The sequence below is a fragment of the Haemaphysalis longicornis genome, unplaced genomic scaffold, assembly GCF_048455015.1.
Source record: "Haemaphysalis longicornis isolate Haplotype H1 unplaced genomic scaffold, Haemaphysalis longicornis Haplotype H1 scaffold_2, whole genome shotgun sequence".
Taxonomy (NCBI): domain Eukaryota; kingdom Metazoa; phylum Arthropoda; class Arachnida; order Ixodida; family Ixodidae; genus Haemaphysalis; species Haemaphysalis longicornis.
Genome location: NW_027526295.1, coordinates 285559293 through 285572470, shown reverse-complemented (window position 1 = coordinate 285572470; position 13178 = coordinate 285559293). Strand labels below are relative to the sequence as shown.

Here is a 13178-nt window from a genome sequence, read left to right as displayed (position 1 = left end):
AGCACCTAGTTTAAGCCTGTTTTAAATTAAACTATTGGTCTAAGAATTACAGTAAACTCCTGTTAACAAGGACTGGAAGAGAGCTTGAAAATTTGTTCGCTTTATAAGAAATTTGCCTTACGCGGACGTTTTTTGCATTGAGCGCGTTACCAGAGAGCAAAAATGTTGTTCGTCTTAACCATTAAATTCGTTTTAACCGATTTCGTATTAACAAGAGTCTACTGCATACAGGTATCGCGCTACCCTTTCTAGTGTAAATTTACAAACCGCTTTCTTTTTTGTCAAATTGTGCGATTCGACCGATGCATCAGTTATATTAGCCATTTATTTGGCAGGTAGAAACAGTCTCAGGATGGCAAATTGTCTAGAAAAATACTTCACCGGCTTAGTCAACTTAAGAAACAACCATTCGAGAAGACTGCCTGATAACCTCAGATTGCAGCGTTACTTGACGTACTGACAGCTTTAAACCAACAGTTTATCTACTGATTTTTACTTCAAGCCTTTAATACTCTGACGAAATTGGGATAGATTCTAGTTATTTCGGTGTGATTATTTCCTGCCTGCTGATACTCAAGCCAACTAAGTTAAGCTAACGTTAGTTCATTATAGAAATCAATGTAGCCCCAGCCAGGTCTCCTCTTTTGCAAACATGTATTTTATCTTTAAATCGTGCCCGTTACGGTTTAACAAACCACCCTGAAATCATTGGCATAAGCTAAGGTTTGATATTATTTAGATATGCAAAGAGACGAACACTCGTGCTCAGATTTCTACTTTCGGCCGCTGAAAAGTGAAAGCACGCCGAGTGCAGTGAAATCTTCTTTTCCTTTGGCCGCAGACGTTGACGAGTGCAAAGACAGCCAGTACTGCTCGCGCGGACGGTGCGTGAACTCTGTGGGCAGCTTCCGCTGCTTCTGTCCGAACGGATTCGACCCCACTCCCGACGGCAAAGACTGCAGCGGTGAGAAACAACCCTTCGACCGCCAAGTGCAACCAAAAGGGTTTGTTGCATTAGCTATAGGTGGCCAGTCGTTCCTATCGTCAATAAAACTGCTTTAGTTCTTGCTTTAATTTAGCGCTCACGAAGTTTTGAGCTGCTCCTACTTGATGCTTACTTACATTTGATTTTTCATAAAAACATACTGTTAAATTAAAGAAGTTCAAAAATGAACGTTAAAGTTATAATCTTTAAGGAAACACGCGATAAAAAGTACTACAGGGATCCTAAAGCAAATGATAATGTGCTATGAATATCGGGACTGCAATGATGTTCTTGCTTTTGCGTTCCCAGTGTGACTGAGGCACAGCGTCTTTGCATTTTTCTTATCTTTAAGCCGAATATATACTATTATCCTGGGGCTGTAATACCAATCTTGGCTCTAATAAACTTTGCAAGAAGGCGTCTATTCTGAGCCTAGTAAAAGCAGGAGCCCGAAATGAGAAATTAGTCTCGGGCTTTAATTACTTTGCGATGGCAAAAAAGCGCTGACGGTAATTAGCAAGCTCCGAAGAAGGCAGCACCAATGACGATGACCAACGCCCGTCAAAGATGCCTGTTCTCACGCCTTTTCAAGTGGTTTATCAAGCATTTGCGTCAAGCTACGAAAGCCGAAAGCACTGGATTTAGGACTCGAAGCAAAATTATCGTTTACGGCCGCAACAAAAGGCATACAAGCGTGAGAAAAGTGGTTATCTTTCTTTCCTTTGGATTATAAGGCCAAAATTTAATAAATAAATCTAATAATCGCGTGCTGGCTCATTGAACTAACTGCAGTGTCAGTAAAAGGTATTCTGCGGGGTGCAGATCCTGGCAGGTGCATTCTAACTTCCTGGAAGTAGGTCCCATTTGGGAAATTTTAACACCCAAAAAACGCTTCGTCCACGAACCAAAGGGTATCCTTGCCATCGCGCAGATCACGACGAGTGCCAGGAGAGCGGCATGTGCGCAAACGGACGCTGCGTGAACATGGATGGATCGTACAAGTGCGTGTGCAACCCTGGATTCACGCTCTCACCGAGTGGCCACGCATGCGTCGGTGAGTATCGCCGTTCGTGCAACAGGCCGCAATGGCGCAGCACACAGGGCAGAAATTGAGGACTATGGGACCCTAGTCAACTTCAGGGTTTCCTAATGTCTGGTGGGAAACTGTTTACCTTCAATAAGAATATTCAATACGTACAACTCATTAATTGATTTAAACGCCTGATTGATATAGCGATCAACCAGTCAAGTGATTGACTTATCAGTTAATCAATTTATTCATCAGAAGATTGATCAGTCAGCCGGTCTAATTATTTATTTATTTGTTGATAGACTGATCAGGCCATAAATAGATCAATTGGTTCATTAAGGCACACAAATAATAGGTTAACTTAGCCAGAAAGAGAGTAGGTGTAAATGCAACTAAGATATCAGACGCATAAATAAAGAGTACGGGCGAAATTGATTTGGACAAGCAGAGAGAAGTGGCTATAGTTTACTTTCATGTCAAATCCCCGTCTTGTGTTCAACGATTCTTTCCCCGTAGATATCAACGAATGTTCCGACAACAGCCAAATCTGCCTGAGACGTGGTGTCTGCGAGAACACACCCGGGAGCTACCGCTGCACTTGTAGCAGTGGCTACGCCTGGTCGCAGGACGGGCAATTCTGTGTGGGTGAGCACTTGACAAAAATCTCTGACGCATTTTTCACTTCTTTCCTTCACTGGTCATTGCTGTAGCCATGACATTATTTTTAGAAGTTTACCGGTTTTTTTTTTTTTTTTTTTTTTTTGCTCCGTTCAATCTCACGAGCCAACATTTTATGACCTGAAAGATGGTCAAAGGGAAATATGGCTGTTCCAATCTGTATGATTCACCAAGGTAGCAAGGCATAATTTGGGGCACCGCGTATTCTAACAAAGATGTATTGTGCCTAATTTCAGCTATTAGCAAAAAAGCAGTCAAGATTTTAAACAGGCGGAAAAGCTGTCGGATGTATCATTAACATAGCTTACTTCCGTAGTTTCTGTTACTTCCGTAGCTTACTTCCGTAGTTGGTTGGCCCAGCAGTGCGTGTCCACCTGCCTGATTTCAGATGTCAACGAATGCGAGAACAGCGACATGTGCAGCAACGGAATATGCGTGAACACGCCGGGCGGCGTCAAGTGCCGCTGTAACACTGGTTTCAAGGAATCGCTGGACCACCACCACTGCGTCGGTGAGTACGAGCCAATCAACGAGCGCGGTGCTAAGAATGCGAAATCAGCTTCGTTTGCGTCTCCACTTTTCCCCCTCGTCTGCATTTGTGCTATGCGGCCGAAACCAAGCGCGAAGCAGTATGAAGGCAGGGGCCATGGAGGCACAATACGAGTTCGGTTCATCATTGTTTTGTCCCCATAACAACAGCGCCAATTTTACCGCCAATTTCAAACAAATATTAGATAGATTAAAGAAAACATGTTCGACAATGGCGACTCCCTAGCAACTTTCCGGCAATTTTTCTATGACGTCACAGAATCTTGTTTGTGCGATTGGCGGTCACCGCCAAAAACATGACTGGGAGATTGTAACGGGGCCTTTGGTTCCGTTTGATCATGTCCCTTGAATGCTAACGCGTAGTTGACATATTGATAAAAATGTTTTAAGGGCCAGTTCCTAACACGTCACTCTTGCCCATATGACGTCACTATGGCGCGACATTTGAAGGTTGCTGAATATTTCTTGCGTTTTTTCGGTTGAAAACCGTCTTTTGTGGCTGTGATGGAACTGAGTGAGCTACCAAAGTCTTCTACTTTCAGCTAGAACAAATTTATATTTTGTCTTCATGGCACCTGCCACGCCACGCAATGTACGTGGAATAGCGTTGAAGGAAGCCCTCTTTGGTGTCCCTCTATAAAAGGGCCATGAACATCGCAAGGTATCGCTCCCTCAAAATAGCGCGGAACTGTGCCTGGAACTGCGAAACCCGAGTAGTGCTCAAGCTCGAGATTGGAGAGAGAAAGGCTCCTACACATCTAAGATTTGTGGCTTGTTTCACATTTATTTTTACGGTCCTCCTTATTTTAAATCCTCCAGTACATTATCCTGAACGTTAAATAATTTTTAGTTACATCGTCCCATGTGGATGTAAACCGTGCGTGGCCGTAATGAATTGTCCACTGGAAACGTGCAGACATAGACGAGTGCCTCGAGTTGGACCACGTGTGCGGGAATGGACGCTGCGAGAACACGGTAGGAAGCTTCCGCTGCATTTGCGACGATGGCTACAGCCTCGGCCCTGGCGGCAGGTCCTGCGTCGGTAAGCTGTGCCTTTTGTCTTCGCTCGCACGCAAGTGATATAGAGTTGGGCGCTCAGCGGCGACACGCGTATACCTTCCAAACACCTGAGCAAAGTTTATGTATTTCTTGGCGATATATATATATATATATATATATATATATATATATATATATATATATATATATATATATATATATATATATATATATATATATATATAAGAGAAGAAAAACTTCGAACAAGGTAAAAGCACGATTGTGGCCTACGTTTCAGCAAAGAGAACTTGCTTTCCTCAGGAGGAAAGCAAGTTCTCTTTGCTGAAACGTAGGCCACAATCGTGCTTTTACCTTGTTCAAAGTTGTTCTTCTCTTATATATATATATATATATATATATAAATGTGTGTGCGTGTGCGCGCGTGTGTGTCTGTGTGTGCGTGCGTGTGTGTGTGTGTGTGTGTGTGTGTGTGTGTGTGTGTGTGTGTGTACGTATGTGTACGTGTGTGCGTGCATGCGTGTGTTGTTATTTATTCAGTCAGTGATATGTATTTATTTCTTTACCTACGGAAAAAAAACTTCAAATAACGGGAGAATAGTCCATGCTAATTCAGACTACAACCCCTTTTTGTTTCGTAACTAATAGTCAGTGTCGGCTAGAAAAACAGATCTTACTATAGCATTATTATACATACATAGCGAGAGAGAGAGAGACAACCTTTAATAGAAAAGGATGACCACTGGTCACGATGGGGGAAAGGAATGGGGAGGGAGGGTAAGAGAAAATAAACAAATTAATGCTGGTCGTTCTAAGTAGAGTTAATAACTGGGCCAGTTCTTGGAACCTGCAATTCACGGGCCAGTTCATGGTGATCGCAATAGGGTTTCGCCATTAGCGCCGAGATCGTTCTTTGCTTTTTGTTCAACTAAAAGCTTGCTACATTTTTAATGGAAGCAAATGTTATTGACTCAGCCTTAACCCCTCTCATTTTTGAAGCAACATTCTTGACCTCACTTTGTAATGCAGGGAGCTTTATCGGAAGGATATGTTGCCGGAAAATTGCTGTAATTCTCTTTCAGTCAAGAATCATAATATAAGCGAGCACACAATCGTCCCCGAAGACGACGTTAACGCCGCGACACGTTTTTGTTTTACATCTGGCTAATCAACAGCGTGTTCGCAGTGAACTCAACTACTAAGTGACCTCAAGCGATCTGTGCGTGAGAAGCTACGAATTCCTCAGAACTATTGAGCGTCCACATAAAGATATCTTCGTTTTTTTTATGCCCCTTCCCTGAGGTCAGTTTCTTAGCTGCCCTAAAGTTGAACGTAAGTCTTTCCAGCTTCGACTTCTCCGAAGATAAGATATAAGAAGCACGTAAAGCATTTCGGCCACCTTGCCGCATAAAAAGACCATGGTAACTATGGTAAGGCGAGCGAGAACTTTAATGCGGGAATAAGAAGCTGGGATCAGATCACAAGTGGCTGTAAGTCAGGCATCCTAGAATCCATTCAGTCAAAAGTTAAGCTTGAACTGAACCGATATAACCTTGGTTCGTAGGAAATTTATTTTTTATCAGGGAATTTCTCGTGACAGATTGACGCCAACAGGCGTGCATCCTGCGTCTTGCCTCACGTTGTTATAAGCGGACGTATATTAGCACTGCACGAGTGATGAAGCGAATGCATCGTCGCACCTCCTGTGCGCGTGCAGACTCCCGGCGCGACTACTGCTACTCGTGGTACAAGAACGGCGACTGCGGCCAGCCGTCGCCGATGCTGGTGAAGAAGTCGGCCTGCTGCTGCGTGGCCCAGGGTTCCGCGCTGGCCGCCTGGGGGAGCCAGTGCACGCCGTGCCCTCCTCCGGGCAGCCTCGAGCACTCCAGGCTCTGCCCCAACGGCACCGGCGCGGGACTCGACGGGGAAGGTGGGGACGGGGCTGCATGCAGGGGACGTCCCCTCCCGCTGGGGGTGGTTACCTGTTGAGCCGCACGTTCATTTCTGGGGTCCGGAAACGAGCTAGACGCAGTTGCCCCAGTGTACAGGGGGATTACAAAGCTCTCTAGAAACCACAAGTTTCTGAAGAATAACGGGTGACCAAACCGCTTTCCTGAGAAGTACGGGCACAGATGCAAGTGGGTGCACTCCGCTTAAACTCATCTGTGAAGAGGTGCGCGGCACTTTGATGCGTTGCATATATATGCAAGGCGGCGCGTTCCTAAACCTCGCTGTGACCGCTTAGGCTTCTAAATCACGCGTGTCTTTCTAAAACGTATTATGCTTAAAACATTTCTTTTGGTATGCTGTTACAAACTTCTCAAGTCATTAAACTTATTTATCACCAGGATAAGCACCCTTCCTGACGAATGAGGTGACCTATAAATAAGAATGTGTCATGTGGAGCTATTTTTATAAAAAGCCATATCTGCTCTCAGCTAACATTAGTGTTAACGATAAACGAACGCTAAAGTATGCGCTATTTGGACAAACCCCCAGCATCGTTTAAAAGAACAGAGCCCGCTACTGTTGAAGTCCTGTGAAGAAATACCAGCGTCACCACTACCTTTGTGAATGCTTCAGGTGCTTTACATACTTCGGTGTCCTGGTCACACGTTCAGGATCTTATGTGGTCCACATTTATTTGTATCCCTCCACTGTGGCGTGCCTCATAGCCCACGTGTAGCTCCGGCGCATGCATCCGGAGGCTGATTTCGTGCTAAGTTTGGGATCCCACTGTGTTTCTGCGTGCTTACGATCCTTACCAACCTCTCTCTCAATGCCCAGATATTAACGAATGCTCGGTGTATCCCAACATCTGCCCCAACGGAGCGTGTGAGAACCTAAAGGGCAGCTATCGGTGCATATGCAACCCCGGATATAAAGTCGACAGCACGGGAAAGGTTTGCGAAGGTAAGTGCCTGGCAGAACACTACTCCTTGTCTCTTGCGATCCTGATATATACTCCCAAATCGACACCTTTTGGCTGGTTTCGCACTTTCTAGGCATTGCTCCATTAACAAGCAGCTATAATCAATCAATCAATCAATCAATCAATCAATCAATCAATCAATCAATCAATCAATCAATCAATCAATCAATCGCTTATTAACGTGCCCAGGAACAGCCGGAGGGCCTTTGTGCTGGCGCGCGAAGAAAAAAGAAAGAAAAAAAGACAATGTAAGATGCCCACACCTCACAGGTAATGCAATTAAAGGACAGCGATACTGACACACGCACACAAAAATTACACACAGTCGTGCACCAGAATATACATGCACCCACAGAAAACACAAACACACACATAAACACAAAAGCGAGTACAGTGCCTTGCAGTAAGGCATGTGACATCACGCCAGTGGTCGTCATACACAGATAATTTGAAAAATATACATAAATGTTAAAGTTTAGTTGCACGGAAATGGAGTGAATCAAGATAGCTTATATGTAAGAAAAGGAGCATGGAAGGAATGTACATGTAAAGAAAACCAGACATGGAATAAGGGGAATATATAAAAAAGAAAGTCTTGTGTTGTCATCACTTCATGCTCAAAAGACCGCGTGTGAACAGAGGATAAAAAAGTTCACTTACATGACAAGCTCACAGTCGTGTTTGCGGAACTGTGTCGAGGAATTATTAAATATATCTAAATATTCGTTGTACTGATTTTACGTACACTGGAGGCGAAACAAGGGGCACAAGCCACGCAGACAGCTCGGATTAAAGAATGTGTCGTGTCTTCTCGTGGATTTTTGCGGCACATGGAGTGCAACATGTTGCAGCATTTCACCACAAGACACTGTGCCGTGTATGAGTTTGAACAGGGAAAAAAGATCAGCCTTAATACGTCTGGAGTATAAGCACTCTAGTATCGATACAGAGAATGACCCAAAATTGTTATGGCTAGCAAAGCGATGATTGAAGATAGAGATAAACTTTTTCTGGGCACTTTCAATATGCATACAGAGTGTTTTGCATGTGCTATTCCATACCACCGAAGCATACTCGAGCTGCGGACGACAAATAGTCGTGTACAGCTTGAGAAAAGAGCCCGGCTCCTTGAACTCCTTTGATAAGCGACATATAACGCCAAGAGATCGGAGGGCCCGCAGAGTGACCTCCCGGATGTGCGGGGATAAGCTCAATTTACTGTCGAAATTAACACCAAGATCCTTAACCTCCCCAACACGTGGTAGTGCTTCACCGTTAATGTTATAGGAGAACAATATACTGTCAGTTTTTCTAGTGTAGGTCATTACCTTAGTTTTTGATGTATTGATAAGGAGTTTGTTGCGTGAGCACCAATCTGAAAAAGACGTGATCGCTCGCTGGAGAGCGGAACAGCTTGCGGTGTTTGAAACAGCCTTAAATATTTTGACATCATCATCATATAGGAGAAAGTGACAATCATGAATTACTGAGGAAACATCATTTATAAAAATTGAAAAAAGAAGTGGCCCCAAAACAGATCCCGGAGGGACACCACTTGTGGCCTCGTAAGAGAGGGAAGACTGACCGTTTGCATGCACAAAGCATGACCTATCCGATAAATGATTACATAAAATGGATGTGGTGGATGGTTGTAAATCGAGTTGACACAGCTTTCTAAATAATATATCATGGCAGACGACATGAAAAGCCTTGCTCAAATCGAAGTAGACGACATCGAGTTGTCCTTTTCCCTGCACAGCTTCCGAAGCATGCAGCATAAAATTTACAGGATTAGTGGTGGTCGCTCGCCCAGCAAGAAAGCCGTGTTGCTGAGGTAATTATATATTTTTTACACTGATAGTGAGTAGTGTATGTAGTACGGTCTCAAAGAGTCTTGAAGCAGCGCAGAGAATAGAAATCGGGCGGTAGTTTGTGGGGTCTAACTTTGACCCTGACTTAAATATAGGAACAACCCGCGCAGTCTTCCAACGACTGGGGAACTTGCCGGTATTGAGTGCCGTTCGAAATATTCACGCCAATACCGAAACAAGAAGATCCCCAAACGCCTTCAGTACTGCCGAAGGAATGCCATCAGGGCCGCACGAAAATGAGGCTTAACTCGCTTTAGAGCTCTTGATACAAGACTTTCCGAAATAAAACATTCTGAGCTTTTATCATACCCCGGAAACACTTGAGGGGGGCAGGCTGCACTTTTCTTGCCGAATACTGAACTGAATTGTTGAGCAAAAGCATTAGGAACGTCAGGAATGCTGCCACCCCTCTTGTCAATGAGGTTAATATCTCCAGGGTTGTTTTTGGAAGTTTGTGCACAGACATGACCCCAGAAAGCTTTAGCATTGCGCGGCGCATCAGCTTCAACCGCGGCAATATAACTGGACCTATCGCGCTTAAGTAGATTTTTACAATGCGACCTGAGTTGACGAAACTCGCCGTGCCACCTCTCTTGGCCAGTTTTTTTTTGCTTGTTTGTGAGCTCGATTCTTTCTACCAAGGGCCTTTCTTAGTTCAGATGAAAACCAGTACGGATAATTGCTACTTTTTTTAGTTTTTTTGGGTACAAATCTGCTTAAGCCATCTGCTTAAGCCAATAATAATCAATCAATCAATCAATCAATCAATCAATCAATCAATCAATCAATCAATCAATCAATCAATCAATCATGTTTATTTACGTGCCCAGGAACAGCCAGAGGCCTGAGTGCTGGCGCACGGGTAGTTACATGAAAACAAAACACAAGAAATATATAGCAAGAAACTAACAAGCGACAAGACACACACAAATTGAAGTAGTGAAAATGACAGAAATAAAGCACAGGCGGAGCCTGGGTACAGGTAAAAAATAAAAAAAGAAGGTGCCTATGTTGCTCTGCCTGTCGTAAAGGCCACACGACAGGCAGAGCAACAAAGTTTGACGGTATTTATTTATTTATTTATTCACAATTCCTTACAGGCTCCCAGGAGCATTGAGTAAGGGGGGGTAAATACAAAACTATGTGCAAGAGCATTAAAGCAACATAGTACATAAATCGCTATGTGCATTAATACAGGTGATGCAAGCATACAAACACGTGGTAATACGCACAGAAAGAAAACAAAGATTTCAACAATTTCAAAATATGACAATGGCGCCCAACCAGAAAATTGAACAACCAAGTAAAAAGCAAACAAAATAACAAAAACAAGGCACAAAATGAACAAGATTGTAAATGTACTGTTGTACGTCATTAACATGAAAAATGTCGAGACACATGTTCCCGAAATCTAGTACTGTCAGTTATGGAAGCAATGGTATCTGGAAGGTCATTCCACATGGAAATAGCCCGAGGCAGTGCTGATGAATTAAATGCACGCGTGTTGCCATAAATGCGTGAAAAACTAAACTGATTATGAAGTCGTCTCGACATGCGCACCGGTGTTACTAGTGGTAATGGTGAAAGCCTACTATTATGAACATATTTGTGAAATAAGCAGAGGAGAGCAATGGACCGGCGTTTTTCCAGAGGCGGAAGTGAAGTATCTAATTTTATTTTTGTTACACTTGCATGACGATCAAAAGTTCCTGAAATAAAACGGGCGGCTCTGTTTTGCACCGACTCCAACATCGTGGTTAGGTAGTTTTGAAATGGGGACCATATCGGGGACGCAAACTCAAGCTGTGGGCGAACAAAGGTCAAATAGGCTAACTTGCGAACGTCAGAGGGAGCTTTTCGCAAATTTCTCCGTAGATATTTTAGGGTTTGAGATGCTTTCGCCCTAATGAAAGTGATATACAACGACCAGGATAGATTGGGTGATAGATGTACGCCAAGATATTTGTACGATGATGGTCGCGAAATCTGTTCATTGTTTAGTACGTAGGAAAAGTTAGAATTTGTTTTTTTTTGCGGCTAAAAGACATTATTTTGCACTTGGATATATTAAGGGTCATTTGCCACTTGTTACACCAACTGTAAATAAGGTTAAGATCATTTTGTAACATGAGGTGATCATCAGCGCTGTTAATGGTGCGGTAAAGGATGCAGTCATCGGCAAATAGACGTATGGAAGATAATATGCTCGTGGGCAAGTCATTAATGTAAATAAGAAACAATAAGGGCCCAAGTACACTGCCCTGCGGGACACCGGACGTTACGTAACAGTACGAAGATGAAGCATTATTGATGACTGTGTACTGTTTGCGGAGTGTTAGAAAGTTACGCAGCCATGATAAGGTTAGAGAATCCAAGCGTAAAGCAGATAATTTGGAGATTAAACGGCTATGGGCTACACGGTCAAAGGCTTTCGAGAAGTCAAGGAAAATGCAGTCTATTTGTTTGTTGTTATTCATGCCTGAGTGCAGGTCAGTTGTAAATTCGAATAGCTGTGTGTCACATGAAACGTTTTTTTCTGAAGCCATGTTGATTAGGGAAGAAAAAGTGATTTGATTCCAGGTGACCGAAAATATGCGAAACGATAATGTGTTCAAGTAGTTTGCCACATATGCATGTCAGTGATATTGGCCGGTAGTTATCAGGGGAATTTCTGCTGCCGGTCTTAAATATGGGAACTATCTTTCCGATCTTCCAATCTTCGGGAAGGATACCCGACGACAATGATTGACGAAATATGTGCAACAAAAAAAGGCTTGATATACGTGATGTGTTCTTAAGTATTTTGGAATTAATGTTGTCAACGCCAGCTGATGTTGATGTCTTGAGGTTGTCAATGAGATTACATATGCCTTCGACAGTGATATCAATGGGTTCCATGTAGGTGAAATCAAAGTCAGGTACGAATGGCACTGTGGAAAGATCTTCCGACGTGAATACAGATGAGAAAAAATTGTTAAATTCTAGTGAACATTCATGATCAGAGAGAAGTTCCTGGTTTGCGTCATGCAGGGAAATATTGTTGCCATAGTCGGGGGATATGGCTTGCCAAAATTTCTGCGGATTGGTTTTAAGTAGTGAGGGCAGGTCCTTGTTGCAGTATTTATCTTTAGCGGAAGAAAGGGCGGAGCAGTAATCTTTGAGACAGGTACGGTATTTAAGCCAGGCTGAAGGATGATTTGTTCGCATTGCATTCTTGTATAAGCGCTTTTTTTTGTTACGTAATTTGTTAAGTGACTTGTTAAACCACCGGTTCGTCTGGTCGTTAGATATTGTAATCAAAGGAACGAATTTGTCAATCAGCGCTAGCATCTTATCTTTGTAAAGGAGCCAATTCTCATTAACCGATCGGGATGAAAAGGAAGGAAGGAATGTCAGATCGAAGAAATCTTCAAGTTCAATGTTCATAGCATCGTAGTTTGCCTTGTTATAGTCTCTGATCATTTTAGACGTAGAGCCTGTATGTGCTAGAGGAATGTCAAGGAGTAACTGAAGTAGGTTATGGTCACTGAACCCTTCAAGGTATAAAATGCTATTGACAGTGTTAGGAGCGGAGGTAAGTATCAAATCTAATACATTTGCACCACGGGTAGGTTGGTTAACGACCTGAAATAAATTAAAGTCTAATAACAAATTGAGGAAATCATTCGACTCATGGCATGAAGATGATAAATGTGTCCAATCGATATGTGGGTAATTAAAATCACCGAAAAGGTAAATGTTATCGCATGGGTAGTTCTGAGTGGCCTTAGCTAAACTTTTGCGGAGGTCATCGACAAAGGACCCATGGTTGTCTGGTGGACGATAGCACACCCCGATCAAAGCCTTAGTAGACAGCGTTGCACAAGCCACCCAGACTATTTCAAGGGGACTGTTGGTATCAATAAGAAATGACGAGAGTGTTTGTTTGATACCGAGAAGTACACCGCCACCTCTTTCTGTCCGGTCCTTCGGATAGATGTTGTAAGTACTGTTGCCAAGAATTATTTCGTTATCTGTAATGTCAGGGGTAAGCCAAGTTTCTGTTATCGCTATGATATCAGAGTTGCTGTCGTTAAGAAACGAAGCAACCTCATCTCGCTTCGGCATCAAGCTGCG

General features: G+C 43.2%; 1 protein-coding gene across 3 annotated transcripts in view; it reads left to right on the top strand.

Moving 5' to 3' along the window:
• LOC144170792 (fibrillin-1-like) overlaps positions 1 to 13178 on the top strand; it is a 167399-nt gene that overhangs the window by 61471 nt on the left and 92750 nt on the right. For 2 of the 3 annotated variants that reach the window (XM_077700798.1, XM_077700799.1), the window contains 7 exons: positions 842 to 964; positions 1917 to 2039; positions 2532 to 2660; positions 3082 to 3204; positions 4159 to 4284; positions 5977 to 6189; positions 7047 to 7172. In XM_077700798.1, coding sequence (XP_077556924.1) covers positions 842 to 964; positions 1917 to 2039; positions 2532 to 2660; positions 3082 to 3204; positions 4159 to 4284; positions 5977 to 6189; positions 7047 to 7172 — 963 coding nt within the window. Of the gene's footprint in view, positions 1 to 841; positions 965 to 1916; positions 2040 to 2531; positions 2661 to 3081; positions 3205 to 4158; positions 4285 to 5976; positions 6190 to 7046; positions 7173 to 13178 lie in introns of those variants that run through there. The other variant, XM_077700800.1, reaches the window with a different exon arrangement.